This window comes from Haliaeetus albicilla, chromosome 12, assembly GCF_947461875.1.
Source record: "Haliaeetus albicilla chromosome 12, bHalAlb1.1, whole genome shotgun sequence".
Taxonomy (NCBI): domain Eukaryota; kingdom Metazoa; phylum Chordata; class Aves; order Accipitriformes; family Accipitridae; genus Haliaeetus; species Haliaeetus albicilla.
In genome coordinates this window covers 11,205,664-11,233,650 of record NC_091494.1, presented here as the reverse complement: position 1 = coordinate 11,233,650, position 27,987 = coordinate 11,205,664, and the positions used below count along the sequence as shown (strand labels likewise).

General features: G+C 36.8%; 1 protein-coding gene across 7 annotated transcripts in view; it reads left to right on the top strand.

Moving 5' to 3' along the window:
• The window catches only part of ENTREP2 (endosomal transmembrane epsin interactor 2), a 171,792-nt gene that overhangs the window by 126,670 nt on the left and 17,135 nt on the right, over positions 1-27,987 (top strand). For 6 of the 7 annotated variants that reach the window (XR_011327049.1, XR_011327048.1, XM_069798053.1 and 3 more), the window contains 6 exons: positions 5,353-5,460; positions 12,994-13,011; positions 15,660-15,820; positions 16,403-16,538; positions 23,073-23,148; positions 25,907-26,497. Coding sequence is in view for 5 of the 7 variants with exons in the window: in XM_069798053.1 (XP_069654154.1) it covers positions 5,353-5,460; positions 12,994-13,011; positions 15,660-15,820; positions 16,403-16,538; positions 23,073-23,148; positions 25,907-26,497 (1,090 nt within the window). In the remaining 2 variants the exon portion in view is untranslated. The remainder of the gene's footprint in view (positions 1-5,352; positions 5,461-12,993; positions 13,012-15,659; positions 15,821-16,402; positions 16,539-23,072; positions 23,149-25,906; positions 26,498-27,987) is intronic. The other variant, XM_069798054.1, reaches the window with a different exon arrangement.

Sequence of the window (27,987 nt, the reverse complement as noted above, 5' to 3'; positions counted from 1 at the left end):
ATTTTGTCCAGATTATTTGTTGTTACATTTCTTCTTTCATTTATAACTTTCATTTCTCCAAATATCTCAATGACTCCTCCACAGTTAAAGGATCAGTCTATTCTCTTTGTTTACAGCATGTTTCATAAGAATCCTACCAACAGAAGACAAAAAGCCAGTCAACACACATGCCATTTAAATTGGACAACACACCTCTTTTTCTTGGCAGTCTCTGCTTCTCAGTTTGTTGATTTATGTGAGAAGAAAGCTATACCTGACACCACTTACAATTTTGGCTTGGCAGAATCAGTTTCATAAAAGAGTTGCTTTCTTGAGTTCAGTAGCTACTCGAATTTGCTGCCAGCTTGCATTCTTAGGTCTCAATATATCTGAGAACAGAGTTGTTTATAATGCTGTCTCTCTGAGAAATGTTGTCACGGGATGACTATTCCACAAAGGGCTAAATCCCAATGTCCGCATCTTCTGTTCCACACGCAGCCACATTTTCATGCAATTCATCTAATATGGTTTTCAACATTTTGGTGGGTTAAGAGGTTGGTGCTCTGAGTCTTTGTACAGCTGAAGAATTACATTCGTTTTGATGTTATACTCTGCTTTCATTCTAAAGATCTCCAGCTGAGATGTTTTACAAGACCATAAATTTTGTGTGACAAGCATTGTTTCCTTCTGAATCAGTTTTGAACTCTCAGGAATGTAAGAGTATGCTTTTTTCAAGAATTTACAGGATCATAAAGGTAGCTGTGACTGTCATGGAGAAAGCATAGGGAGTATGGGATTGCCGTATTCTATGAGAAGGCAATCCCTACTGAAGATGGGGTAAACTCTCAGTAGATATGAGGGAAAGGTTTAGTTTTAGTGTACTTTTTGCTTTGTGAATGTTTATTTTGGAAAATGTGTGTTTTAAAAGCTTTTATTACAAAGTATTATTTTAATTGTGCTAATAAAGGCAGAACTTTGAGGTGCAGTCGCACAGAAACAGTATCAAAAGAGTAATACTGAAAACAGCTTAACTCAGTAAAAGAAGAATAAAAAATAGATGTTCTCTCCTTAAGTAAGACATATGGATGATAGTGTGAAGAAGATTTGAGAATGCACAAGTATCCTTAGTGGGACCATAGTATAAGTCAAAGGTGTCTGTTATTAGGGAGAGAAAATGTGATAAACAGTTATGTAGGTAATGACACAATTAATTTGGTAAATATTAAGCTGTAATAAAAATGGAATACTGCAACCATGAAATCTTTCTTTTTTCATAAGTCAGTATTAAATTCAAATTCAGCTTTTGAGATTTACCAGGGGATCTACTTGGGAAAATAACTGGCCACAGAGAAACAGCTCACAATGCCATCTAACTCCTGTGGGTATATAATCTGCATTGACCTAGGCTTGCTTCCAGGCAATTCTGACAGCTCTTCCACTCTTAAAGGGATTTTTGTCCTCTGCGATTAGTCAGTTAAGGTGTAGTAAGAAAATTGTCTACATAACCTGTGGAAGAATAATTCTACATAGTACATTATATCTATCAGATCATTAATTATCATATAAACATGCTGAAGAATCAGATTTTTCTCTTAAAAAGATGAAAATACCCAGAAAAATACCATGTAAGAGAAAATTGGTTCAGCCATTTGTGAAGAGCAAAGAATCATATTTCACACCATTACAGATTCATGTGTTCTGTTTTCTGATTAGTGTAGTTCTTGCAGATATCAACGAAAAATCTGTTGCTAAAGCTCCTTGCTTTTGTATTTAATATAGATTTCTTACTCCTTTAGACCCCTATAAATGTAGCTGTCTGTGGCCAGGTGCTGTGGAGAGTTAAGATTATCCCTGTTGTGGTTACTGCTTTTTCACAGATACTTCCTAAAGGACCTCTTGATTGTCATTGTGTTCCAGCTGCAATCTGCATAAGCACCTACACTGTCTTTTGGGTAGCATGTTTGGCCATGGAGGGTTTTAGATCTTGAAAGCCTGTGCTGCTCATTTGCTGTCTATAGTTGAATAAATGGGTGTCCTATGAATTACCTAGTTACTTGTTCTACAGGGCACAGGGAGGGAATTCCCTGAAAATGGTAAACTGCCTGAGGCTGTATAATGTTTGTTTGCAGGTGGAGGGGAGGCAGAGAAGGGTTCATTGTTGGTTGGTTCCTGTTTGAGTTGAAAGACTTTAGAAAAAAAAACACAACAAAGAAGTAGTCTTTCTTTAAGAAATACCTAGTGAAGGTGAGGATACCACAATCATTGCTTAGTTATTACCTTCACTGTTAAAAATTTAAACTTAACATCTTTTCCAAATTTGTTTAGCTTTGCTGTCTTGTTATGTTTTTGGCTGATAGATGTCTGCTCTTTATTGATCTTTATAAAATATATAAAAATACTGCATCACTGCATTTGAAACATTTTAGTTGTATCTTCACCTTCAAAAAGATTGCAGTGGGAACAATATTCTAACTCTTGCATGCTTAGCCTGGAAAAGGAGGCTGTGGAAAGAGGGCCATTGTTACTGTGGACAATAATCCCTGCCCTACATAACAAACGTAATGCTGAATAGCAAATTGATTTCAGCTACCCGTGCATGGCAAGGGAAAAATCTCAAACCACAACAACAAAGTTGTGATCATTTGAGTGTTCAGTCTGGGACACTACTGCAGTCCGCTTACTTTTTCTGTTGTTTCACAATACTTAGCAATGAATAAAAATTAAAGCAATTGGTTTGACACTCTGGAGAGGTTTTCTAGAATTACTGGTAGAAAAGGAAAAATAACTAAAAATGAAAAGTATTACTTGGTTTTACTCTGTGCTTTGGAGTGTTGGAGGAAGGAATTGGGGGAAAAAAATTAATCCTTTTTCTCTATCCATGTAGTATGAAATGGGTTTGGTTTATTCCTTATCTTTTATAAATGTGAGATAAGTATAATTGAGAATGAGGTTTGGTTTTTGGCTTTTCTCCAATAAAAATAGTTTTGTCTTTATGAAGTTGCTTCTGTCCTTACCTACTAGCAGGTTGAAGAGGGTCGTAGTTCTGCAGGAAAGGATCTGGGGTTATGTTGGACAAAAAATAAATCAATGATGTGCTGTTGCAAAAAACCTCAGTCATCACTGCAGTATGTGTAAGGATGAGTATAGCCTGTAAAGCACAAGAAATAATCCTTATGCTGTAGTCAGCATTTGCAAGGCCTTGGTTGTGCCCAGTATAGGATTCTGCATTTGAGGAAGAAGGTAGACCAGCTTGAGGTGAACCAACTGAAATTAATGAAAATTATCAGAGACGTAGGAAACTGGTCTCAGTTGAGGATTGGAGGAAATGGGGTTAATATGTCATGCAGTAAAGGAGAAAAAACCTTCAAGCATGATAATAGAGTTTAAAGGGGTACAAGTCTGCTGTGTAACAGCCTGTTCTCAAAAGCTATGGAAGGAAAGCAGCAATGGTTTTTCAGCTGTGGGATGGACATAAGGAGGACACTGATGGTAAAGATAAACATTGGAACAGTGGGGTGAAGCTGCAGGATCTTTAGGAGCAGATCAAAGAAACATCTGTCATGAGTGATACAGGCACAGTTGAGTCTATCCTGAGGCATGTAAGTAGTATGAGGGTCTTAAAGACACCTTGGACCCTAATTTACAACTTTGATGTAGATTTTATTATTTAGCATAAATGGTATTAAGTTATACATTCAGATTAGCTAAACTTTTTGGTTCTAAATGTCTGTAGTAAGCAATGAATGAAGTTTCTTATTGCTAGGAAATAGTCCTATTTCTACCCTACATCTCATATCTGCCTTGGTGTTTTTTACCTAGGTTTACATATGGAAAACGGAACATGCAGGATCTCAATCTCTTTGTGTGCCACTGTTAAGTAATTGGATCTCTAGGGATTTATTTGCCTGTTTATCTCCATGTGAATGCTCTAAATGGGTCTATAAGGCTTTGTATTTGAATGAGTCCTCTGTATCACCTTCTGTATGTGAGTTAGAGATTGGCCCTTCTGGTATTTTGCTGTTGATTCATTATTCCCCTGGCTGAGGGGCTGGCCAAGAAGACAGAAAACCACTGACCAGATCAGCAAGAGCAAATCTGGCTCAGTGTAAGCTGTTAAATGACTAGAACTTGTTGACTCATTTAATGTCTGCCTGGTTCCCATGGCTGGTATTTCCATCTTCAAATGAAGGTCACTTGAGGAGCGTGCAATTATAGTGGCAGGAGTAAATCCATACCTTTCTATCATTTTTTTAGTACTGTTGAAAAAAACAAAGCGAGCAGTGCATTGATTTTATAGCATGGAAGTTATTTTGTGCGCTAGCAGTGACTGAAATACTCTTTTAAACTTAGATCCTACAGAATGTTCTTTACACAGTGAGTGTTTTTACTCATGATATATTAAAAACTTTGATTCTGTTTTTCATCTGTTCTCTGTGACACTTTTTCTCAAATACTTTTACTGGCTGTTCAGAATACTAACTGCGCCATATAATTGTAACAATTACAACAGCTATGCAATTGCTGTAGAAGGAATGTAGTAGTTTTGAAATGTCACCAGCATGCTAAATCAGTCAGTGTTCCTTTTCACTGGCTGATGGGAAAGTAAATGAAAATCCAGTGATTGGAAAAGATGGATGCTTTTTTTTTTAATTATACCTTTGCTATAAAAATGTTTCCATTTTAATTCAAATGTTTAATTTATTTTATTCTACTTACTGAACAGAAATACTTTATATTCTATTTTTAAAGTTTCAGTTTTTTTAAAAAAACAACGTGACAATATGCACTTATTTCATCAGCACAAGGTGAAATGCCTGGATGTAGTCCCTGCTGTTCTCTCATATCTAAAGATGTTTCAGATGCAGAGAGTATCTGATACAGGATAAATTTCTCTATTTCATACAACAGTTTCCATTGAATTTTTTAACACACAACCCTAAGTTGTAGATTTCAACTACTGAAAGCAGTGAAATTTCTGTATGGGTTTTGGTTTGTTTTTGTTTTTTTTAATCGGAAGTCTGTTTCATAGTATATTTCTTGTCATAGCTGTAGCTTGGAGTCCACTGTGAAAGCAGTAATTTGTCTTTTCTTTCAGGGAACAGGAAAAGTCGAAATATCAATATTTCTGAGGAAATCTCTTAATACCAGATGTATTGTGAGAAGTGGGGAAGGGAAGATGTTTGTTTCTATAATTGTTCCCTTTGCAGACTGATTTAAAAAAATTACTATGAGTGGAATGTGTTCTACACAGTTAATTGAGACCATATCAGTTGATAGCAGTTGACAGTGTTTATTATCAAATAGCTAAAAATATGTCCTTTCCTTTGTGTCCCTGAGATAAGAGATGATATTCTGATGCATGTCTTTTCACAGGACCTGTTGTTCAGTGTGTGCGCTCTCAATATCGTCTCCACCATTGTCTGTGCTTTGGCAACAGCGATGTGTTGCATGCAGATGGTTTCTTCTGATCTTCTGCAAATGGTGAGTATGTTTCAGTGACAACACAGGATATTGTCCAACATAACATATTGTCCTTATCTCTGTATACTCATTTGTACCTACTTTTTGCTTGTAAACTTAAGCCTATTTGTGTGTCTTTGTGTAGTGTTAGAATGTGGGTGTACATGGGTGTATTTTTTTATCTGCATGCATCTATATAAATACAGCATACAGATGTATGCAGTATGAATAGGTGCTGTGTTTAAAATGTTCACATGCTATATTACGGAGTTATAATCAGGATTTTGCAATTGGGACTATGTTATTTTTGTTAACAAGGTTATTAACGAGGTTCAGTTATATATGCACGTTAAATTTTCTGTCATTACATGTTTGTTATCTTCAGTTTCCACACTATCCAGAGCAATTACTTAGCTTTGAGATACTATTTTTCACTGCTTTTCTGGTATGAGAACTATGGAGAATGAGAACTGTGAGTTCAAAACTGGAACTTTTCACAGCCCTGTGCCAGTAACAGTGTTTTCAAAGGAGAACAAGTTCAGCTTCAGAGTAGCACTTGTGTTTAAAACAAGAGGGGAAAGGATTATTAGTCTTCTGCATAGCCAGCTGCATTACAGGATACTGTCTTGTTTTGGTTGGACAAAGACAGCTTTCCTATCCCAGATGAGTGCTGTGATTCTGAAGGTTTCAATGTAACGTTGAAATAAAAAAGAAAAATTTTAAATCCTTTGTATTTTGCAGGCCAGGTATACTGTTTCTAACCCAGCTCTGTTACTGGCTAATCTAGGAAATTATCCTCTGTTTAATAAGAGAGGGCAAGCACACAAACCTAATACCAGTCATTTGTAAATCTGTCTTATTTTAAAAGTTTGCATAGATAGAATACTGGCCCAGCAAGTTAGCTGCAAACCATTTACAGGACAGAGAAATGTTGTATAACCTGCCATGTAGGCATGTGGTTGATTTAGAAATAAATAAATAAATAAATAAATAAAAATACACTAGCTGTCATGGATATTGATTTGAGTTTAAGTGCATGAATTACAGAGATAAGACTGTCCTTCATAGAGAAGTGTTAAAGTCACTCGCTTACAAACTTTAAGAGTATCTTCAATCTGTGATCTGGTGTTTACTTCACATAGTAGTGGATAGAGTAAGTTAGGCACATATGTCTGCATAATGCCTACAAATGGTACATAAATGCATTTTTTCATATAGCACTGTGTACTCATATTGTGTGTTGTCGTGGTTTAACCCCAGCCAGCAACTAAGCACCAGAGCTGCTCACTCACTCCCTGTCCCCCCCCCCCCACAGTGGGATAGGGGACAAAATCAGGAAAAGAAGTAAAACTCGTGGATTGAGATAACGGTTAATAGAACAGAAAAGAAGAAACTAAGAATGATAATGATAACACTAATAAAATGGTAACAGTAATGATAAAAGGATTAGAATGTACAAATGATGCACAGTGCAATTGCTCACCACCCACCAATCAACACCCAGTTAGTCCCCGAGCGGCGATCCCCCCACTCCCACTCCCCCCAGTTTATATACTGGGCATGACATCCCATGGTATGGAATATTCCTTTGGCCACTGTGGGTCAGCTGCCCTGGCTGTGTCCCCTCCCAGCTTCTTGTGCCCCTCCAGCTTTCTCACTGGCTGGGCATGAGAAGCTGAAAAATCCTTGACTTCACACTAAACACTACTTAGCAACAACTGAAAACATCAGTGTGTTATCATCATTCTTCTCATACTGAACTCAAAATATAGCACTGTACTAGCTCCTAGGAAGACAATTAACTCTGTCCCAGCTGAAACCAGGACATGTGTGCTTGTAGAAGCTTGTAAACAGTACTTATTTAATAGTTTTGTTTTGGATGTCAAACAATTGACAAAAATAATCATGTCAGCTGGTGACACGTTGTATTTTAAACAGGATTTTTTTAAGGATTTTTGTCATATTGTAGGTATTCTTTCTCTTCATACAATTCCCCCCCACCATAATATTTGCTGCAAGAATGCCCATTGACTGAAGATCTTTTTCACCTTGCAGTGATGACAGAGAGATAAAGTGATCATCACACCTGGAAAGATCTGTCTGTCTAGTGTAACAATAGTAGCAGTGGTCCAGAAGTGTAACCATATATATTGCAGGAATCTTAACCTACACTTAATTTTATGATATTTAGCAGTGTAAGAGGAATAAAGATGTATAGATGAAAATGAACCAAGAATGATAATAAAGTGCTTCTGACAGCATGTGCAAGAAGCAGTAATCTCAACAGGAAGTCAAATACCTTAAAAGCACATTAATTTTTCTCTCTGCCACTTCATTCTTCACTTCTTCCTTAAAATTCTTTCCTTACCACCTGGCAATGCTGCCTGTCAACGTCTTTTTGCTTCCTATGCTTTGTCCTTCCAGTTTTCTGTCTTCCTGCTTAGTTGTCCGTTCTCCCAACCTATTCAGCTCCATTGATGAGACTTTTCATCCCTCTCTGCAGAAGAAGGGAATGATATCTTTCTTTCTGCTCAACCCCAGTCTTTGTTTGTTTATCCTTAAGTTTTTCCCTTTCTTTTTTCAGGTTGCTGAGCCAGATTCCTACCAGGCCTAAGTAAGCGTAACTTCCCTGGGGCTACGCTGACTTAGACCAGCTGAACTCTGACCTGAAGATTTCTTTTTCTTTCACTGTTTTCAGTCTATTGTCCCTTGATCTGCAGTTCCCTTTTCCTCTACTGCACCCAGAAATCTGATTTACTTCCTTTTTTCTTGCTTGTTAATGCTTGATTTGTGCTTTTTCCTTTTACTTTTCACTGAGGTATGCATCTTCTCTTAGAAGGATTGTACCATGCTGGAAGTTTAAGATAGCAGCAGCAAGAGATATCAACCACCCCTCTTAGATGAAAAGGTTTTAATGATTGTGCTGATTCTTTTACTCTGTTCTTACAGTATTCAAGAGCTACATAGGCTCTCCTGTAGGAAGAGGAGGCATAAAAATACAATTCCTAGCCAGCAAAAGCATTACACAATAGGGAACATCCTCCTTGGACATCATTAGGTCATCAGTTTTGTGATTCATGTGGTGTGTTAATGTTCTTGTCTCAGAAATTAATCAGTTAGAATGGTGTGCAACTTTCAAATAATTCCAAGTTTTCTTCTAGCGTGTTCTATGTGCTTCGGGTTTTATTGCCTAGGAACATAGAGCAGGTATAATACAGTCTCAAGAAAATCTGCAACAGTGCTTCATGAGTATCTGCTGTCTTGCTAACTTTTGCATACAGTGAGTATCTGATTCATACAAGCAGATTGACTGTTTTATTGGAAACTGCTACCTTCTGATGTACTGATATTTTAGTAAAAATGCCCTGGAAAATATAAACACAAGCTGTCTGATACTAAGTGCAGATTAAATTTTCCAATGAATTTCAAGGAGTTTTTTGGGTTAAAAATAATCCCACCAAACAAACATTTGGTTTCAAGCATTAAGGAAAAAATACTGCAAAAAATTGCAAACTATTTTTATTGCATTGTATTTTAGTTTCCTTTAGTTTTTAATTTTGTACTGTCGTATGGGACACAAAAGCATATTTTCCTAGGTTGTTCCGTCTTTGAGTTGACTGTTTCAGAAAGTACCCCAAATTTTTCACCTCACTTTAACCTTTCTCACTCTGTTAAGTATACACAGTTGCTCAGGGGGAAAAAAAAAATCTACCAATTGTACTAAAGCTGCAAGAGTAAGTGATACCATAGTTAAAGATTGAAATTGCTTTTGCTATGTGTTTCACTACTTTAGACAGTTTAAGGCTGCACTCCATTATAGGGCTTCCCAGAATTGTTCTTTCTGTGTACACACCCCTCCAGCAGATAAATGTGAATCAAATCAGATTATATCAAGGTTCTGTAAAGTGAAGAAACATCTCTTAATAACCAAGCTGTCACTTCCATGATATTTTATTTGTTACCTAAGGCAGTTTCAGTTTTCGTCATCTAATGAATGGCTACTGCAAAAATTCACCCTGTTTTCTTCAAAAGGTAGCTGCCTGAATTAAATATAGAAATACAAGAAATTATGCCCGCTGTGGCCAAGCTAAAGCACGAAGTACACCTGTTCCATGAAGTACACCTATTCCAGTCCTTCTTCCACTCCAAATATGTTTATACAGTACTTATCCTAGAAGTACTGGCACTGATATAATTTAGTGTATTCTGATTTTATCACCATTGCTGTTAGTGACTCTTCTTCATGTTATGTGATATCTAAAACAATCTGTTATTTTGTAAAGGAAATAAGGTAATGATGACACATGCCAGCTGTAACATTTAATTACTGTTTTCATCAGCCATAATGATAATTCAGCATGTCATTAACTTAATAGGCTGTAGTTAATATTTCTACTCAAACACCTCAAATAAAGAACCTCCGTATGAGGATAATATCTTGCTGGCATTGTTTAACCCCTTACCCCAGTGAAATAGTAATAAAAAAACCCTTCAGGATGAAGCTTCACATTAAGTGAGAATTTATTTTAAGTTATTACATAATTTTTATTATTTAACCTAATTATTTCAAAACCTAAATATTACATTTTTTGGCACAAAGCTCACTTAAAGGTACTGTAAAGCCCAGATGACAGTCCTTTTAGAAATATGCATTGCGAATGATGTACATGCATAGAAACATCCTAACTGTAAATATGATTGGATAAATATTCCCCTCACCCCCGACCACAAATAAAAAGGTAAACCAAACCTTTGGTGTAGGAAAGCTTTTGACATTTTTAGAAAACACACCATTTTCCATTTCACATTTTATTGGCAGAATAAGAATATTTAATATTTAATTCTATTTAAAATATGGTCAGTACTTCAAGAAAGATGTGGTGTCACAGACTAGTTGTTCTGAGACTACAGAGCTAATGGCTTGTGCTGGTTATAGGAACAGCAACTGCAAAAGAACAGAGCAGAAAAATTTGAATCTGTTTTTTCCTTATCAAAGTATCTTCTGTGTTGCAGTTTCCCTTTAAAATCAAGGACAAACTAGAAGAGTCAGCCATGATCCTTGTGTTCTTCCAGACAATTAGTATCTGCATTTCCCTCCAGGAGACAGTGATTCCAGTGTTTCAGAAAAGCAAAAAGCAACCTGTCCAGGAGAAGGACAGTTAATTGAAGACAGAATCATAGACCCAAGTATATTGCAAAGAGTTTTTCCTATAGATAACATGCCAATATTTAAGTATATGCAATTAGAAATTTTTATTTCCCTTTCCCAAGAATTAGCAGATTTTTATAAATGACATATAGAGACTGAAATGAGGATAACGAACCCTGGAGTCTCCAAAGGACTCATTTTAGAGTTATACAGTAAATTTATTAAATGTGATATGGAAGGCAGAGGTAATTACATACAGATATGGGAAATACTCTAGATAAGAAGATTCTCTTAAAGCACTAGTCATGTACTGATGTATAGCAATTACTGATTTAGGTATGTCATAGTTGCTAAGCAGTGAATCCCAGCACTGTCCTTGAGATGGAGTCAATAGTGCTGATCAGCTGCAGAATATGCAGAATAGAGGATGTCTTTCTTGATGTTTAGTGGGGTTGTCCCATACCTGGAAATACTGACGAAGAGTTCTTAGTCTCACAGATCTCAGGTAGAAGGACGTACCATATTTTATCACACTGGGTAACTGTTTCATTAGAGAATTATATTTACAATTCTTATCTGCTGTTTCTTCAGTTCCTTAATTGAGACTTCTCTGTCAGCTTTAACTTCAATATACTCCAAATATTCAGGACATAAATAGTAAACTCCAGTCATTCTGGTCACTCCAGTGACCAGCTTCTAGATGACCTCTCAGTGAAGAGCTGGAAATTTGGTCTGACAATAAAAAAAGAAAGTTAATTTTACAATCTTATTCCTGGTGTTTATTTCACCTTGAAAAGCTAAAAACTGAGAGCAGAGTTCTGTTATTCTACAAAGCACTGCTGCCTTCACTGGGAAGTGATGGCATATGTGTCTTGCTGCAGGTTCTAAGCTTGCTGAGAAGGTCACTGGTGTCCAGCCCTACATCCCTGGCTGTGTGGAGTTCTCAGTGCTATGGTATACAGACCCTTGAGCATAACTGCATTTTCAGAAAACTTCTACCTCTTCTGCTCCCGCTGCAAGTGGTGTGCTTCTAACATTTGTGTTTCTAATTCTCTGCTTGTTAACAACTGATGCCGTGGCTAACTTCTGTATTGAATTCAGGTCCAAGAAGTGGGTACAAAACCACAGCATTGTACAGCTTTCTTGTTTACCCTGCTGCAGCCGAATGGCATGTTTTATTCTTCCCTCATAACTGCAAACCAAGTAACAAATTAAGTAGTCATCAGTATGAAATAAAGATGAGGGCTGTTTAAAGCAGGCTGTGTAACTCTGTCAAAGTTAAGCGTGCCCAATTAAAACACACAAAAATCTGTGTACAATGTGTGCACTATGTTGCACATCCATTTTAGCACATGCACCAATCTATGTATAATGTCTGTTAGGTATCAGACACGTTCTACACACTAAAGTAAGGCCATCTTTAGGCTAAGGATGAGAAAGAACCTTCATGTGCATAACAGTTTGAATGCCAAGTTTCAAACATAAGGTTGGCTATTTCCTAAAAAAAGCACGAATTCTAGATCTGTATTTCACTGCCTGTTGGATTTCTGAAAGCTCCCAGCATCCAAGAGCTCCAGGTGGTCAATAGAAGCGGTTGAGTATTTGGGATTTCCAGAGCCAGGGTATATCTGTTTATGTCTAGTAAATACGTTCAAGATATCTATTGATAGCTATGAAGTTATGCAAAGCTTTCAACGCTGTTGGCTATTTACAGTGTTTACCAGTGGTGCTATTTGCTGTTTATCCTTGTCTGCAACCATTTTCTATCCATTGCTTCTGCAGTGGCCAGTGGTTTAGTCCCAAAAGCCTGGCTGGGAGACCTGCTTTGTGAATTGTTCCATAGTGTGAGCTATAGTTTTTGAAATGACATTGAATGCAACTTGATCTTGTTTATACTTGTGACCAAATAGGCCACCTTCATTTTAGGTTTTGCAGTTCTTGTTGCTGCCTGTCCTACTTGCCACCAACATTTTGAGAGTGATTATTTAGTAACAACTGTCTTCTAATACCAAAAATGTGCGTTTCCTTGTGAAAGCATTTGTCAGTGTTCCTCCACCTAGTCCAGCTTTGTCAGCTGTTTGCATTTTCTTACCGAATCTTTTCCTTACCTATGGACTTGTATAAAGTCTTTGCTGAGCCCCTGACAGTTTTCACCATTTGAGACTAACCCTTAAAGATTTTTAAAATATACTTTGCTGTAGGAAGAATAAACTTTTGCAGGCTAGTAGAGATTAGTGGATAGGGTAGTATGGAATAAGATATGATTTATTTCCCACTTAGTAGCTTTCTGATTGTTTTTTCAAGGATGTCTGTTCTTTGTGATAATCCCTTATATTTGCTATTGTTTCATTTCCTGCTAGTCTCCCTCTTACAGCCTTTTTCACTTTAATTTCTGTGCCTTCCAGCAGGATGATATCACACAGGTAAACTGTTGTTTATAAACACCCCCCTCCAAACATGTGCATCTTTCATGTCTGTTTGCCACTCATTTTCAGCGTTGGTCACACAGAGTTTGTTGCCATGATTTGTATTCACAGTAAAGGTTCTTGAAAGGGATGGAAATGATTCTGCTGTTAAACTGAACTGCATCTAAACATTAGATCTTTTCCTTCTTGAACCACAGCCTCTTCTACCCTGTGTAAAACCTTTCCCTTCTGTCACATCCCACAAAATGTACGCTGACAATTCACTCACTGTAAAAGTGCTATGTGTTTAATTGCCTTGTTCTGAGGAGTGTTAAGAGTATTGCTCCCTATATATGGCTGAATGAAACAAGCTCCAGGGAACTGAAGAACTGAAGGGATGGAGGTACATGTTCTCTGGTGCAAAACAAAGCTTGGGTTCCATGGCTGTATATGGAAATAGTGTGGGAGAAGGTAAAGAAAGTTGTAAAAGAAAATTGTTTCGTTTCCAGACTGTAAAAATTACCCAAATTATCAACTCTACTAGGAAAATAAGTGTAGTCCTGAGTTTGGTGGAATCAAGTAGGCTGCAAAATGTGAGCCAAAGTATACAGATCTTTCTCTTTGTTATGATAGATTTTTATACAGTTTTTAGGTCACTAAGTTGAAGTTTGCCTTGCTTCCTTTTTTCCTAAAAGATTCTTCAATGTATTTGGGATGGTAGCAGACTGATGATCGCTGATGATCGTATCACTTAGGGCAGCAGTTTGGTGTTTAACAGTTAATGTAATGTTACAGTTTGGGAGATGGCTGTTGAAAGATCAGGTAAATTTAGAGCAAATGACTGCAAAAATGTAGTTTTATTCTGTAAGACAAACCTGTAGAAATGTCTGATAGTACAGGATAACAGCATCACATCTCACATGAAAGAGAGTGCTTAACAGCATCAGACAGTTTATGTAACGAAGAGTAAATTAAGTAGATGTCGTGTCTTTTATTCCAGTACCATTAGTAGACTACAGTGGCTGAAAGTCATTGATTGGCTGTAAGATATAATGATATAACATATTCTGCAGAGGAGGTTATTTAATAGTTACTTGTGAAAATATCTCTAGAGAGCCGATTAGTAAGCAACTAATAGTTCATTTTCACAAACAATTCAAATTGGTCCTCCTAACACTCTGTTGTGTTGCTTTATTACAGCTTTGATATTTGAAACATACATAACGTGTGTTTAGTAGAATTAAGATGTAACTCAACCTTTTAAATATCAAAGACCAATATCATTTCTATGGTAATGTAAATCCAGCATAACTGCACCAAGTTATATTTTTCACTTTTTCAAATTTAAAACTGTGACATTAAAAAGGAAGGTAACTTACTTTCTATTTGCTGGATCTCCTAAGCATAAGCATTTTCCCTTTTATTTCCCTGCTTCTTAAGTCTTTATCATGGATTTAAACCAATAGTAATGTAAGGACACAGCATTACAAAGATATATATTCTCTTGTTCCAGTATAAAAAAGAAATGTGCCTTCAGCAAATTTTCTTAGCTCACTTGTTTTAAAAGGTAAGAGCTAAAGACCAAGTCATCTACTGATCCAACAAAAGTGATATGACAGCAGAAGCTTGCGGGGAGAAGAAAGAATTCTTCTGTCATTTTGCATTGTCTTTTGATCCCCTTTTATCCATGGAGACCATATAAAGCCAGGTCAAGGTGGTTGGGTTCCATGTGATCTGCAGAATGGTCCATATTTGATCTTGAAGTAGCTTAAGCCTTTGCTAGAAGACTCGTTAAGTTACAGTGTTCCTGATATAGAAGGTATCAGAATGGCTTCTTGATATCACTGCTATGCGAGAAGCTGGTTAGGTTCCTGTCACAAATGTTGACAATAGTTCTCAGTATGATTACTTTTTATTATTCAGTGTAGTTATTTTCTTTTTGGTTTTGAGATGTTTATATGGAATAAATGTTTTTCTTTCATACCAGTACTTAAAACCTTTATACCACATTTAAGTGTGCAGTGTCTGTATCACCAAACCACAAATGGCTATTAAGAATATTTTATTTTACAAGAATGATAAAGAAAGTTATAAATGGCCCCTTTTTTGGAAGTGAAAAACAGGTGGGATATTGGTAGTTGTCTTATTCAAAATTTAATTAATATGTGGTAGCTTTTTCCTAGTTTGTTTTATTTAGGGATTTTTGGGGGGAGTGAGGTTGGGTTTTTTTCTCTGTAAGCACAAGGCATTTCAAATTGGAAACAAAAACATGCAAGTAGTTATTTTAGTAGTTGTATCTATTGTTCATCAGTTATTAAAATACAGCTGATTATGTAGTGCTTTAATAAAATTGTATTACAAGGTATAAGTATTTATTGAAAAGCTATTTAATCTTAAATGTCTGTGTTCTGCATCCTAAGACTAACTTTGAGGCACAGGCCTCTCTCTGTCTGTGTAAAACCTCATTTTGGCATTTTTTGGCAATTTGACTCACAATCCTTACTGACCTCAAGTATTCTTACAGTCCCAGAAGAGTCTCATTTCAGTATGGATGTTAATGAAATTAGATATTGGTCAGGGTTGCTAATACTGACCTTTCATTAAAATTTTTATTATTGGTGATGATGTTTCTACCATCTGAAGAAACTTGACCTGTTCATTTTCAGTTTCTGCCACAGAGACCACATTCTACCAATCCTGACTGCATGACTCCACATGGAACTATACTGCATCAGACTTTGGATTTTGATGAGTTCATACCACCAATACCGCCTCCACCCTACTACCCACCAGAATATACCTGCACACCAGTGATAGAGGCACAGAGGTGATTCTTCTTCTCTATAGTTTCAGTCATTGCATAGTTCTGAGCTACAGACTAAGAAGTTCTTTCAAAGTGCTTCTTTTCTTGAGAGATTACATAAATTTTTTACAAATTTTTTAGGATGCACCTGGAAATATTAATGTTAAAGCACTGCTGTAATAGAGAACTGATTGAACTTAGATAAGACAAGGATAACAATATCTGAACTTAAAGCAGAGATCAGCTTATAGGTAATCCTTTCATAGTTGTTAACATTATGCATTTGAAGTTGAATATGAGATTTAAATTTCTAAAGAAATCATTTCAGTAATGTTTATTAGTGTGGAGTAGTGAAGGACATCAATGACTGCAAAACGGGCTGGTAGAGATGGCTGGCATCCAAAAGGAAATACAATTTTTGAAGCTGCCCTGTGAATGAGGGCTTCATTTTGGTTGTCTAGTAAATTTTTTCAATATAATTCTTTGTAGCATTTTGGCTTTGAATTCAGAGAATGCTCTACATCACTGTGGTGTAGGTAATAGTTTACCAAATAAATCCAATGCCATTTTTAATAGTTAAGTTTGCTTGTTTGTATTTTTAAACAGAGGTCTCCATTTGGACTTTCCTCATTCCCCATTCAGTGCTTTATATGAAGTAACCATTAACAGCCCAGGAATGCTGTATCCAACTGAGCTGCCCCCTCCTTATGAGGCAGTGATGGGAGAAATGCCTGCCAGTCAGGTAAGGAAAAGCAAAGGAAGTTCTTTACATAGTCTTTACATTTTAATGATGCGAAACAATTTTAGATCAATGTAATGATCTAAAATAATTTAGGAGTTAATTGTACTTTGGGAGAAAATATTAGAAAATATTTATATTCTTTAAACATTTTTCAGACTATTCTCTTTAAAAGGGTTTAACTAACAAATTTTCCTTAATTTGTATTCTCCTTATGTTTTTGTGCATGTTTGGGCAAATGCTTATGCAAGTAGTAGTATTTCAGCTGGTATCATCCATTAAAAAAAGTTGTATGATACTGGAGTGTCAGTAACAAAAGCCTAGAATAATGGATTGGAGTCACTGAAGCACAGTGTTTTTCCTTAATTGTAAAAGATAATGATTTTTTAAAATGAGATTACACTTCTTAATTTCTATAAGTAACAAGAAATCTTGATTAGGAAGCAGGTTTATTTTCTTAAAAAACCCCTACAGTTGTAAAATATTTTTCATTCTAACTACTGATGATAGTGGATTTGCCTCACTTTAATATACTACTTTTAGTTGGAGCTCAGTACAACAGTGTAGGTTTAATAAGGAAAAAGATAACTGTGTGTCTTGTGACATGTAATGCAGTAACTTCTGTAGGTTTGTGTGTGTGTGTATATAGGATAGAGCTCATGGGACATTCGGTTTTGCTCTACGTGTGATCTGAGCCAAGATAATTATGAATTCCCATTTTAAACTATGTGTAGGTAGAACATGTACTTGGAAATTCCTAACAAAAATCGCTGTAAATAACCTCAGATTCACAAAGTTAAAAATACCCATTTGCAGTCCTCCACTTATGTCAGATTTCAGATCATGTTCTGGAAAAGTACTGGGATCATCTGGTAATAGTATAGTTTCTTGTAATGGTATGCTCTAGTCTTGACAGGATGCCTTGAACTCAGTGCCAAATTTATGCTTTAGTAGCTGTAAGATACAGCCTCCATAAAGAGGCTCCTATCAGGTGCCCAAGTGCTAGAAGCCGATGCCTGCTTCACTGTTATGTTAGCTGCTAAGAAACCAAACGGGGCAAAGATTTGAATGATGAAAGGCTAGGGATGTGTTCTTCCTATACTTTTGGCTGTTACAGCTTTTAATAGCTTCTTCTGTTATATGGCAGAAACAGATACTCCTGAGAGTGCGTAACACCTGTATTCTGAACTTTGAGAAAGGATCCAGTATACTTCAGACAAATATTTACATTATGCTTTTTGCTTTACTTTTTACTGCACAGTGTCAACTCAACTGAACTAAAATTACAATGTATCTGCATGTACAGCCAAAGCTAAGCTGAGCAGTTTTGCTTGAAGTGATTTGTGATAATTGAATCAGCTGTCACAAATAGGAAAATACTAAAAATGGCTTTTAGAAACTGTAATGTCTTGCAGGCCTCAGTAAAAACTCAAGGAGTCAAACATTCTAGATATTGCTTATCAGTTGTTAATAGTGCACTGTGGAAATATGTGTGTTCAGGTTGCCAAACTGCACCCACATTACAGAGGAGAGTACTTTGCTTTTCCTCAAAGTACAACACTGTAAAGTTTGCTAGGGGAAACCACAACTGAGACCACAAAACTATAAAATACTTATATAAAACCTACATAATTTTTTACTATTATACACAAGAAGATTATTAAGATAATTAATAAGACAAGTGTCTGAGAAAAAAAAGAACATTGGGATGCACAGTCCTCAAAAAAAATTCAATTAAAAAACTGCCAAGATATGCCTGACTGCAGCTTCTGTGACTGACAAAGCAGCTTCTGACAACTCTTCTAGTCCTTGCCTTGAGTCATACCCTCCACCACCTGCCACAATAAACAGGCCAAACATTCCACTACCTTTGATTTATTTGGCTATAATAAAATGAATCACTATAAACTGCTTGTGAGTGAAATTCTTTTCTGAACAGCAAAATTGGAGTTTCCAAGGCCATCTCCTTTGTAAAATATTTTTTATTTGAGTTCCATCCTTTTTGCTTTACAGTAACTCAGAGGAACCTGCAAGCTCTGGAGGAGTTGATATTTTTGAGTGATTAAAAAAAAGAATTGGCAAAAGCAGTATGAATTATACATGGTTTTAGGGGAAAGAGGAGGATCATATCTGTGATAAGAATTCGTATGTGGTACTAAGTAAGGTTTAGAAAAGTGTCTATTTATACTTAAGCACAAAAATCACTTTGAGCACTCTTGTAGTTAGGATTACACTTTGCTTGAGCATCGACATCCAGCAGCACAATAGCACCAGCATATAACAAAAATATAATTTAACACAACATAACTTAAAGCAGCAAAGTCATGCTCTTGCAAGAAGAGCATGAGCTTTAATAAGTAGATGTATTGACTGTTATTTTTTGGCATCTGGGATCAGTGTCAGTGCCTTGCCTATTCATCTCTGGTCACCTGGGTTCCAGAAGTGTTTGTTCTAATCACAAGTGAAAATGAGTGGTGATTTTTAATTTCTAAATGGTGATAATTACACAGTTTCTTACCAGGAGTGAGTTTATACATGCCAGGTAGTTTCTGGTTCAGAGAACTTGTAGGAGCAAAATAACAACAGGTGCTGAGTATCAGAAGTGAAGTACACTGGCAATGCTAACTAAAGCCAACACAGCGACTTTGTAGCCATATACTTTTCTTGACAACAAAAGCCCTGATGTATTTTTTTGCAGTCAGTGGAGGAATGGAGACAAAGTCTAAGACAGTTTTAGGTCTACAAAAGAAACAAAATGGAGCCCTGAGTTCTTACATGATGCAAATGCTCCCATATAATATGCACCAAGCTGCAGTACAGTATGAACTGAAATAACTAGATTTATAAATCCCTCAAAGGCAGACTTTGCAATGGAAATCATGGCAGAGCTTTAGCTACAGAAGTGCTTCTGGGAACCATTATGTAATAATGTCATAATTGTAAAACCTCTTACTGAGCATCAAGCAATAGGTTTTGTTTGTTTTTAAATGGATTGAGGTACTTACAATTTTATTAAATTGTATCAAATTAGACTCAATATTTCATGCATTTCATGGACAACAAATCTCAGTGCTAATTTAGTGGTTGCATCTAAGTAAAAATCACTGTTGTCATCTGTACTGATTAGGAATTCCCATTTTATGACTATGAAAAAAAGTGTTTTTCATACTGTTTTCTATGCAAAGTATTGATTAGGATATAGAAAAGACATGAACAAACAAATCAGGGTTCTGCATGAATTATACCAGTGACTGTTTATAAGGTTTACTAACCTGTAGGCTGTGCAGGCTTGTTAAAAGCATGGGTTTTCTTTTCCTATTGATAGCTTAGTGACTGTATTTATCAGCTTTACGTCTGAGGATGTGCAAGTCAATAAGGTTTTGTTACCCTAGGCTGTGCAGGAACATGTATGAAACCATGTGCCATCCCTATGTGAACCAAAACTTTGACCTGACTAATAAAAATTGTCAGTGTTACCTCCTACAATTAAAACCATGGTTCTCCTTCCCCCAGGCAAGAAGGTTAATCAATTCCAAATGCATATGAGATACATTGAGCAACTATTCTTGTGAATGGAGAAGGAACAAGGGAAGGAAAAGGAAATATTAACACATTGATCAGATAACTTTAAATGGCTTATGTTTTGCAAAATATGGCTAAATACTGAAAAAAAGTAGAAGAAACCAAAATTCAAATTATATCCCTGATTTCTTCTGCATGCCTGAAATCTTGAAATCTCTCGTTTTCCCACTATTAAGGATGCTAGTTATCAATGAGGCCCTTGAGAGATAAACCTTAAAGATGAGGAGTGCTTTTTTGTATGTGGGGGATTTTATATAGAGGGGAATGTTCACAGTCTTCCATTTGGTATCAAGAAGCAATTTCTCTGTGTGTAAATTTGTCCCATCTATTTGTCATATTGTTGGGGTTTGGTTGTGAGGTTTGTTGTTTTGTTTTTTTTTTCATTTCCAGCAGGTGTAATTAGAGAAAACCATAATACAATATGGTCTGCAGTATATAAGCAAGCATCCAGAAGTTAAGCTGAGAGGCTGTGTCCTTTGATTCACCTAGTAAGGAGTCACCTCTAAGCATGTTATCTTGTTTATGCAGCCCCATGTCTTTAGGTATGTTGCTGCAGGGTTTTCAGCCTCTGTAGCAGCCTCTGAGATTGAGGCAGAGCCTGAGAAGGAATGTGGCGTGTGATGGCTGAGCTTTTGTGTCTGTCGAAATTCCAAAGGATGTGAAAGACTGATCCAAATCTCACTGCATGGAGGAGACTGCTGAGAACAGTTCCTCTTTGTAGTTTCCCTGAGTAAGGCATGACTCCTTACCCTAGGTGAGCTGAAGAACTCTCAGTATTAACACCTAACAGCAAGGTAAAATAGTTTGTCTCCTGCCTGTGTTGGAATACAGGGTCTGTTCCAACAAGATGTCAAAGCAGAGTACTGATAGCTGCTCTGTGGCTTGTGTCAAATAAGCTTAGTTGTCTTATTACCAGGTCAAAAAATTCTGTCAATGCTATAATTCTTCCCTTTGGCAAACTAAGCAGAGAATAAATAAAAAACAGACATGAAGATTGAACTGTTGTAATCTAGAAGTGTTTGTGTAATAGGAAAATAAGGTATTGTAATACAATGTATGTCTTTCTTCTGCCTATAAAATAGCGTAGGTTTTAGAGAGAGACGCAATATTTTTATTTCAAGAATTGCTAAGCTAGCTTTTTTCACAAGCCTTAAATTTGCTTTGTATGCTGTGTAATAATGTTGTTGTTATTTTAAATTTACTCGATCAAAGCTACAGATGGTTCTTTTTCATTAGTACAGGTTTGCCAAAACCTCAGCCTTGCACGTAACTCATAGGTACTAGGCCCTTGTATAGGTACTAGACAATGTCACTACAGCTGCCAGGTGACTGGGAGAATGTAGAAGGTCAATAAACATTTCAGCAAAAATATTCAGCAGATATTTTCCTGTCAATGATTAAGAATCTATGAAACCACTCAGATTTAAAAAGAACCCCTAGACTTTTAAAAAGAAACAAACACCCTTAAAACATTATATTATTTCTTCCAAAATGTACTTAGTCGATTGAATTTTCTCCAGCAATAAAGAGCATTTGAGAACACTTCTTACTTTTCCAGTTAGTTCCCAGCAGTTCCACAGTTAGTTTCCAGGAATGGTCTGCAACTTAAAGTGACACCACTAATTTTTTTTACCACAGATGAGATATTCTGCTTCAATAAAGACCCTTTAAGAAATTTCCAAGCAAGTTGTTTAAAAATACAAGTGATTTCACTTTTCCTTCCCAGTCCTCTATCCATCTATTATTGCGGAATTAAAGTATTTCTGGTACTTTTTTTGTTTAGAGTTGTATTTGCTAAGCCTTAGACTTAAATTAGTGAGCACAGTAAGTTATGCATATATACATGTGCATTAATCTACACTGGCATATGCACTGGAAGCTCTTTCCTTAATAGCTTCAGAGTAATAGTGTCACATTCAATTTTTTAGAAGGCCAGATACAAATTAAGCTCTTGACAAAAAGGTTTTCACAGAGGTGACTGATGGTTATTTCTAGACTCTGTCACCAGCTGTAATAAGCTTTTACTAGTTAATTGTGGTCCTACAGACAGAAGCAGACATAATGCTTTCTGCTAAAGATGATATCAATCTCATTCCCTTTGACTTTTCCTCTTATATTTTTCTCATTTATTGTTACCAGCTATTTATTGGAATCATTTTTTTAATAATCATGATCCCAAAGAACTGCTAAAAATCTAATGAGGTTGGCAACAAGGTCCAATCCAAAGTCTATTAAAATCAGTAGAAAGAAAATTACCTAAATTTTAGGTGTTTATGGATCAAGTCTTTCTAGCAAGACTGATTCTGTATTTTGTTCACATGATTCTCAAAAGTGAAGGGAAGTTACCCACTTAGATCCATCCTTTCAGAAAAAAGGTGATAGTATTATCTCCCTTCAGGAATCTCTGATAGGCTGGAGAACACCCTGCATCAGCCACCTTGGGTGGCAATGATGTGATAGGGTTTAAAAATACATTAGGTGTTAACATCTCAGCAAATAACCAAAGGAAAATACTGCACTTGTGCTTGGTTTTATGGTTTCTGTTCTCTATCATATTTTAGGGTGATAAAATGTGGTGGGAAAAAAGCATAACATGGAAAAATGCAGACTGTAGAAAAAAAGATTGCTTGTAATAAAACCATTAGTTTTAAGCAGTGCAGACATTAACCTTTGTAATGTGGGCCTGCAGCCCCAGCTGCCTGTGAATTCAAGATTAATTTAGCTTGTAGATTCTGGAAAAATGAAAAATTGCTTTAAGCATGTTCCTTTGCCTTGCGTTTGTTCCTGACCCAAAGACACTGTAAAATACTGTATCTTTAAATAGCTTTCAGTCTAAATAGCAGCTTATGTGGTATTTATTTCACATTGTCACGTATGTTCTTAGGATCATCAGTGCTAATCTTTGTTTTGGTAAATTGCAGATTAATGTGCCGTTTCCTTATAATTTTCATTTAGGTCACTGGTACTGATCAGCAAGTATCCGAATCAAGCTTGGGTGAGAGGAACAGAACCCTGGACTTCAGCACACAAGGTGATCACAGCATTGTGTTTGTTTGCTTGAGAAAGATATAGTAGGATTTTTGAGTGGACTTTTACTTCTCTTCTGCTCTTCCCAATGGAGAAAGAAGGATTTGCTTTCAGATTGTTCACAGTAAGAACTTTTTCACAGTCATAAACTGATGTGGCTGGAAATGCAGAGGACAGTTTTGCTCAGCAAAGCTCTTTGAGGCAGATACGGCAACAGACATTTCTTTTTGAAGAGTCATATATATAACCGGCAGTTTGTTTCTCATTGTCAGCAACCACAGGTGCCTTCCTGATAGTCCACATGCCTTCTCTATCTAGTAGTTTCCTGCATGGCTTCCAGAAGCCTGAATAGGAAGTTTGCTGCCTGAAGCATAGATGTTGTGAATGCAAGTTGATGAGTAGCAGCACAGAGCCCGTTTGTTTAAAGTTTAAAAGTTCCCAGAATAGGCCTCCTTACCATGTCTGGTGATACGGAGGGCTTTTTAAACATTACAGCCTCAATGGATCATGCGACGTTGAGCAGTCTGCATGAAATAATTATTCTAGGAAAACTTCCATTAAATACTTTTTCCACATGATATTCATATTGTATTAATGAATAGACTGGCAGGTGTTCTCAGTTAGTACACTTAGGGGCAAAGAGGTGGTGGCAGAGTGATCCAAGAAATAGAAACAGTCCTCTCTTGCCTAGCATCCAGAATGGGACTGGCAGTCTAACAGATTAGCGAGGAGCATCTGTTCCTACACACACAAAGTACCTGTTCCATGAAGAAGGATTTCAGTTTCCAGAGCCACCAGTGGTCACCTTTAACTACTGCTAAATATTAATTTTGCTTTTAAAATCCTGGTGTTTGACAACTGCAATGGAGCGTGGCAACTGAGTTTTTAAGTGCTGCTGTTAACAAGGGCTGTGCCTACAGAGCTAGTTCCTAAAGTTCGCAAGTACATTTGGACTTCACATCCACATACGAAAGTCTAAATTTTAAGTCCAGTGCTAGAGTTTTGACTATTGGGAAGCAGTGGACCAGCTCTCAAGCCAGGGTTTTGACATTACATATTGTGCTTTGTGCACATGAAAGGGAACTAGGCACATTTTATTCATGCATTCTCATCTGCTTCAAGCCCCTCCTCCAGCTGTCTGTAGTACCAGAAAAACCACACTAGTGGAAGAGTAAAATAGTAAGAAGCTGTAAATACAGTTTAAGGCCCTTAAGTCCAGGTAGCAAATGGTACAACCAGCCACACACGAGTTTAATCAAATAAATCAAATCAGAGAGTTTTGAACAGTGAAGATCTGTGCTCTGTAAACAGGCACAAGCTGGATACTCTCATTAGTCCATACAAACTTAATAGATATTTCAAAACTTGAGTTAAGGGAATATGTTGCAAAGAATTATCTAACTAGGTAAAAAATATCTGGGGACTCATCACAAATATAAATGGTCCAATAAACCACTGCAGCTTTGCATCTAACAGATAATAAACAGGGCATATTATGCATTTTTAGCATAATGTAGATATTTAGATATATTTCCATTATTGGTTATTACATCCTTTTTGGCAATGGTATGTTTACTTTGTAAGTGTTACAAATTTATTTCCTGGAAGCTCCAAAAGAAAATAGTTGTTGTGATTCATTTTATGTAGAAAGAAAATGTCCTTCTTAAAATCCACCCTCATGAATATTTGATTTTCATTTTGATAGTTAATTTCCCTGTACTGTAGGAAGCTTTCTGCTTCCTAGACCCCAAAAGATGGGGGCACTTAACAAACGTTCTCAAATTCACTAAAAGATCCTATTTTTCTATTCCTGAACAAAACAGTCAAAATACATTTGTTTCATCAATATGGTTAGCAACAGCTGTTATGCAAAAAAGGGCATCAGAGGCTCCTGAACTGAATAGAATTATGTGATTTGTATTTTGTAAATATTTTGATTTTAGATGTAGGACTTCAAGGAATTCCAGTCTGATATGGGAAGAGTGTTGTCTGTATTATTGGAGCCTGGAGACTGGATTGTCTAGTTTTATTTTCTTTATTTTTGTCATGACTTTGGGAATAATTCAGAGCCAAATACTTATTTTTATACAAGGGGCCATTTTCATCCATAACATATATTTGTAGACATGATAGAGGAAATGATAACAATCTCAATTTTTAATACCAAGGGCTTAAAAAATGATGTGACCTTGCATAGAATGTTTAGCTTCTATGTGAAGTATCTGTGTCACATATTGCGTGTACCAGAGATGTTATATGATGATGAATTCTCATTTATAAAGAACTTAGATATCTGCTTCAGGGAAATTACGACTGATTAGAAGTGTTAGGTGCAAAGCTAATATTGACAGTAGTGATAGGTTTAAAAGTGATGAGAGCCATGTTTTTTCAGCATTTGTGTAAAGTTATACTTTTTCTACCATGGGCAATCTCTCACTGTTTACCAGAGAAATCAGTGAAAGAGTTGTTCCTGTCCAAATGTAGTTACAGATAATACTTTGGTATCAGTGCTCAAGTATGCTTATTAGTTGAAGAAAATACTCAAGGACAGCACAAATTGTCTTTGCTGAAGGACACTAGAAACAAGTAAATGACTTCAGTCGTTTTTGCTTTGGCATTCTGTCATCTGAAAGCTTTTGAGTAATTATTGATGTACTTGCCAATTACGAAATTTAAATCAGTATATGGAAAACAGGGCTGGGTGGGGGGAATGGGAGAGGGGCAAGAAGTCTTTATTTTTCTCTGAACCTCTTGTTTTGCAGTTTCTGTTGAGAGCACCTCTTTGATGGTCTCTGAAGCTGTTGATATCCCAGACTGTAGCTACTCCTCTGAAGATCTTTGTTCGCTGGAAGTTCAAGGATCTCTCCATTCTGCAGATCTTTCTCCCTACTGTACAACCCCCAAAGGGGCTACGGACCAGAGCTCCAGCACTCTGGATTACAGCACCCGCTGCAGGTTCCACCGAACTCACTCAGAGGGTTTTCCTGATGAGGATGACAGTTCCCACAGCCGAACCTCTACAGACAGGTCTCAAGGACAGGAAAAGCACCATGCCCATGGCAGGTCCTTGGACTGTTCCTCAGAGAATTTCAGCCCCTCAGAAAGAGGACTGCAGAGTTCTGCTCAAGAAAGCAATGCCCTGCCACCTTTGAAGCAAAAGAAAATCTGCTGTGTGGACTTTAGCCAGCCTCCTGTCCCTTCCCAGACCTCTCCCTGTTTTGGGCCCGCAAATACTTCATCATACACGAGTGGCCACGAGAGTGCTGTCCAGCAGCATCATATTACAAAATACCGAATTTCAAATATAGTCCGATCAACTAGTGACCCTGTATCATGTTCGTCTTCTACAGAAGGTAGGTGTAGTACCACAAGGCTGATGGAGCATGGAACGAATGAGTGGCATGTGATTTACGCAGTAACTGGTGCTGCTGGAAATTATATGAAACATTCCAATGAGGGTTGACTTATGTGTGAAGGGTTTAGTTCCATGCGCATTTTCTAGATTTGAAAATTTTTAAGAAGAATGGAAATGAGAAAAGCGAAAGAGTGAAATTATTTTTGGCTTTTCTAAATTATACCGGCCTTTCTGCACTGCTCAGAAAACGATCTCTTGAGTAGATGCATCCACCTCTCTATTACTGTTATACTGAGAAGCTGAACTAAGAAGTTGAATGGTAGCTGGTGTCTATTTAGGAAACAATTAACTGAGCTGTCATGCTTGCAGTACAGCAGGTTGTGTTTCCTGAAGGTGACACTGACATTGACAGTATTGGTGTACGTCAGAGGCAGTCAGAGTGTGACTCTGTAGTGGCAAGTTGGAGTGTACGGTGAAAAGTTTTAAAGGACAAAGAAATGAAAGATGAGGCATGTGACAAGATGATAAATTAAAAGGGAAGCTTGTGACTGTTGTGGATAAGTATCTTCTATGACTCTCCTTTTAGACAAGTAGGGGAGAGGAGACGTTAGCTGAACAGTGTATCTTCATAAATATCTGCTTGTTAGTCGAAAAAAAATGTTTGATTTAGTAGATTAAATAATAGCGGGAATGTAGAACTGTCTAAACCGTTTGAAAAGTGCACATTTTACAAAAGGAGGTAAGCTGTTCAGAGAGGTTCAAAGGGATAACCTGGAGAAGCCATTTGAAAGTAAAGATTAAAGGCTTTGTAAGATGTCGTAGATCACGCTGTTACAGATGCATTCACTGGGCTTTCTAAGGGATCTAGAGGAAGAATCATGTGACTAGCTCAAAACAAAAGTAGACAAAATGCTGAAAATAACTGGTTTCATTTAGGAAGATGATGGTTCTATTGTGGTTCTACTGTTGGTGCTATTACACTTTTTGCATCATTATTCTGTTTCTGTGAATTTCAGAGACCTCATACATAGCTCAATAATTGAATGTCTTTTACCTTTAGAAATCTAGCCTCAGCATCCTGTCCAGGAAAAGTGAATCTTTAATCTAGAAGTCTGCATTTATTTTATGAAATTTACTCTGCTAGGATATACGTGCTATGAAGCTGCTGTGCAGACAGTAAGTAGGAATTTCTGAATCCTTTCTACTGTGCCAAAGACAAGAAGAACAGCCCTTTCTCTTCTGGATCACGCTCTGCAAGTTTTCAATATTGTGCTCCATATGCTCTTTGAGTAGTGTTTAAGAGAGAGATTACTGTAGGCAGCCATAGCTACTGTTCTAGCTGACTGCTGGGACACCTGGTAGAACAGATGCTCTGCCTTCATTTGTAACATGTCCTAAATACATCCATCATCTTTTCTGGAGAAGTGGCATTCTGGGAATTATTCTGACTAATTTCCAAGTTCTTAGCCCTACATGAGTTGAGGGACA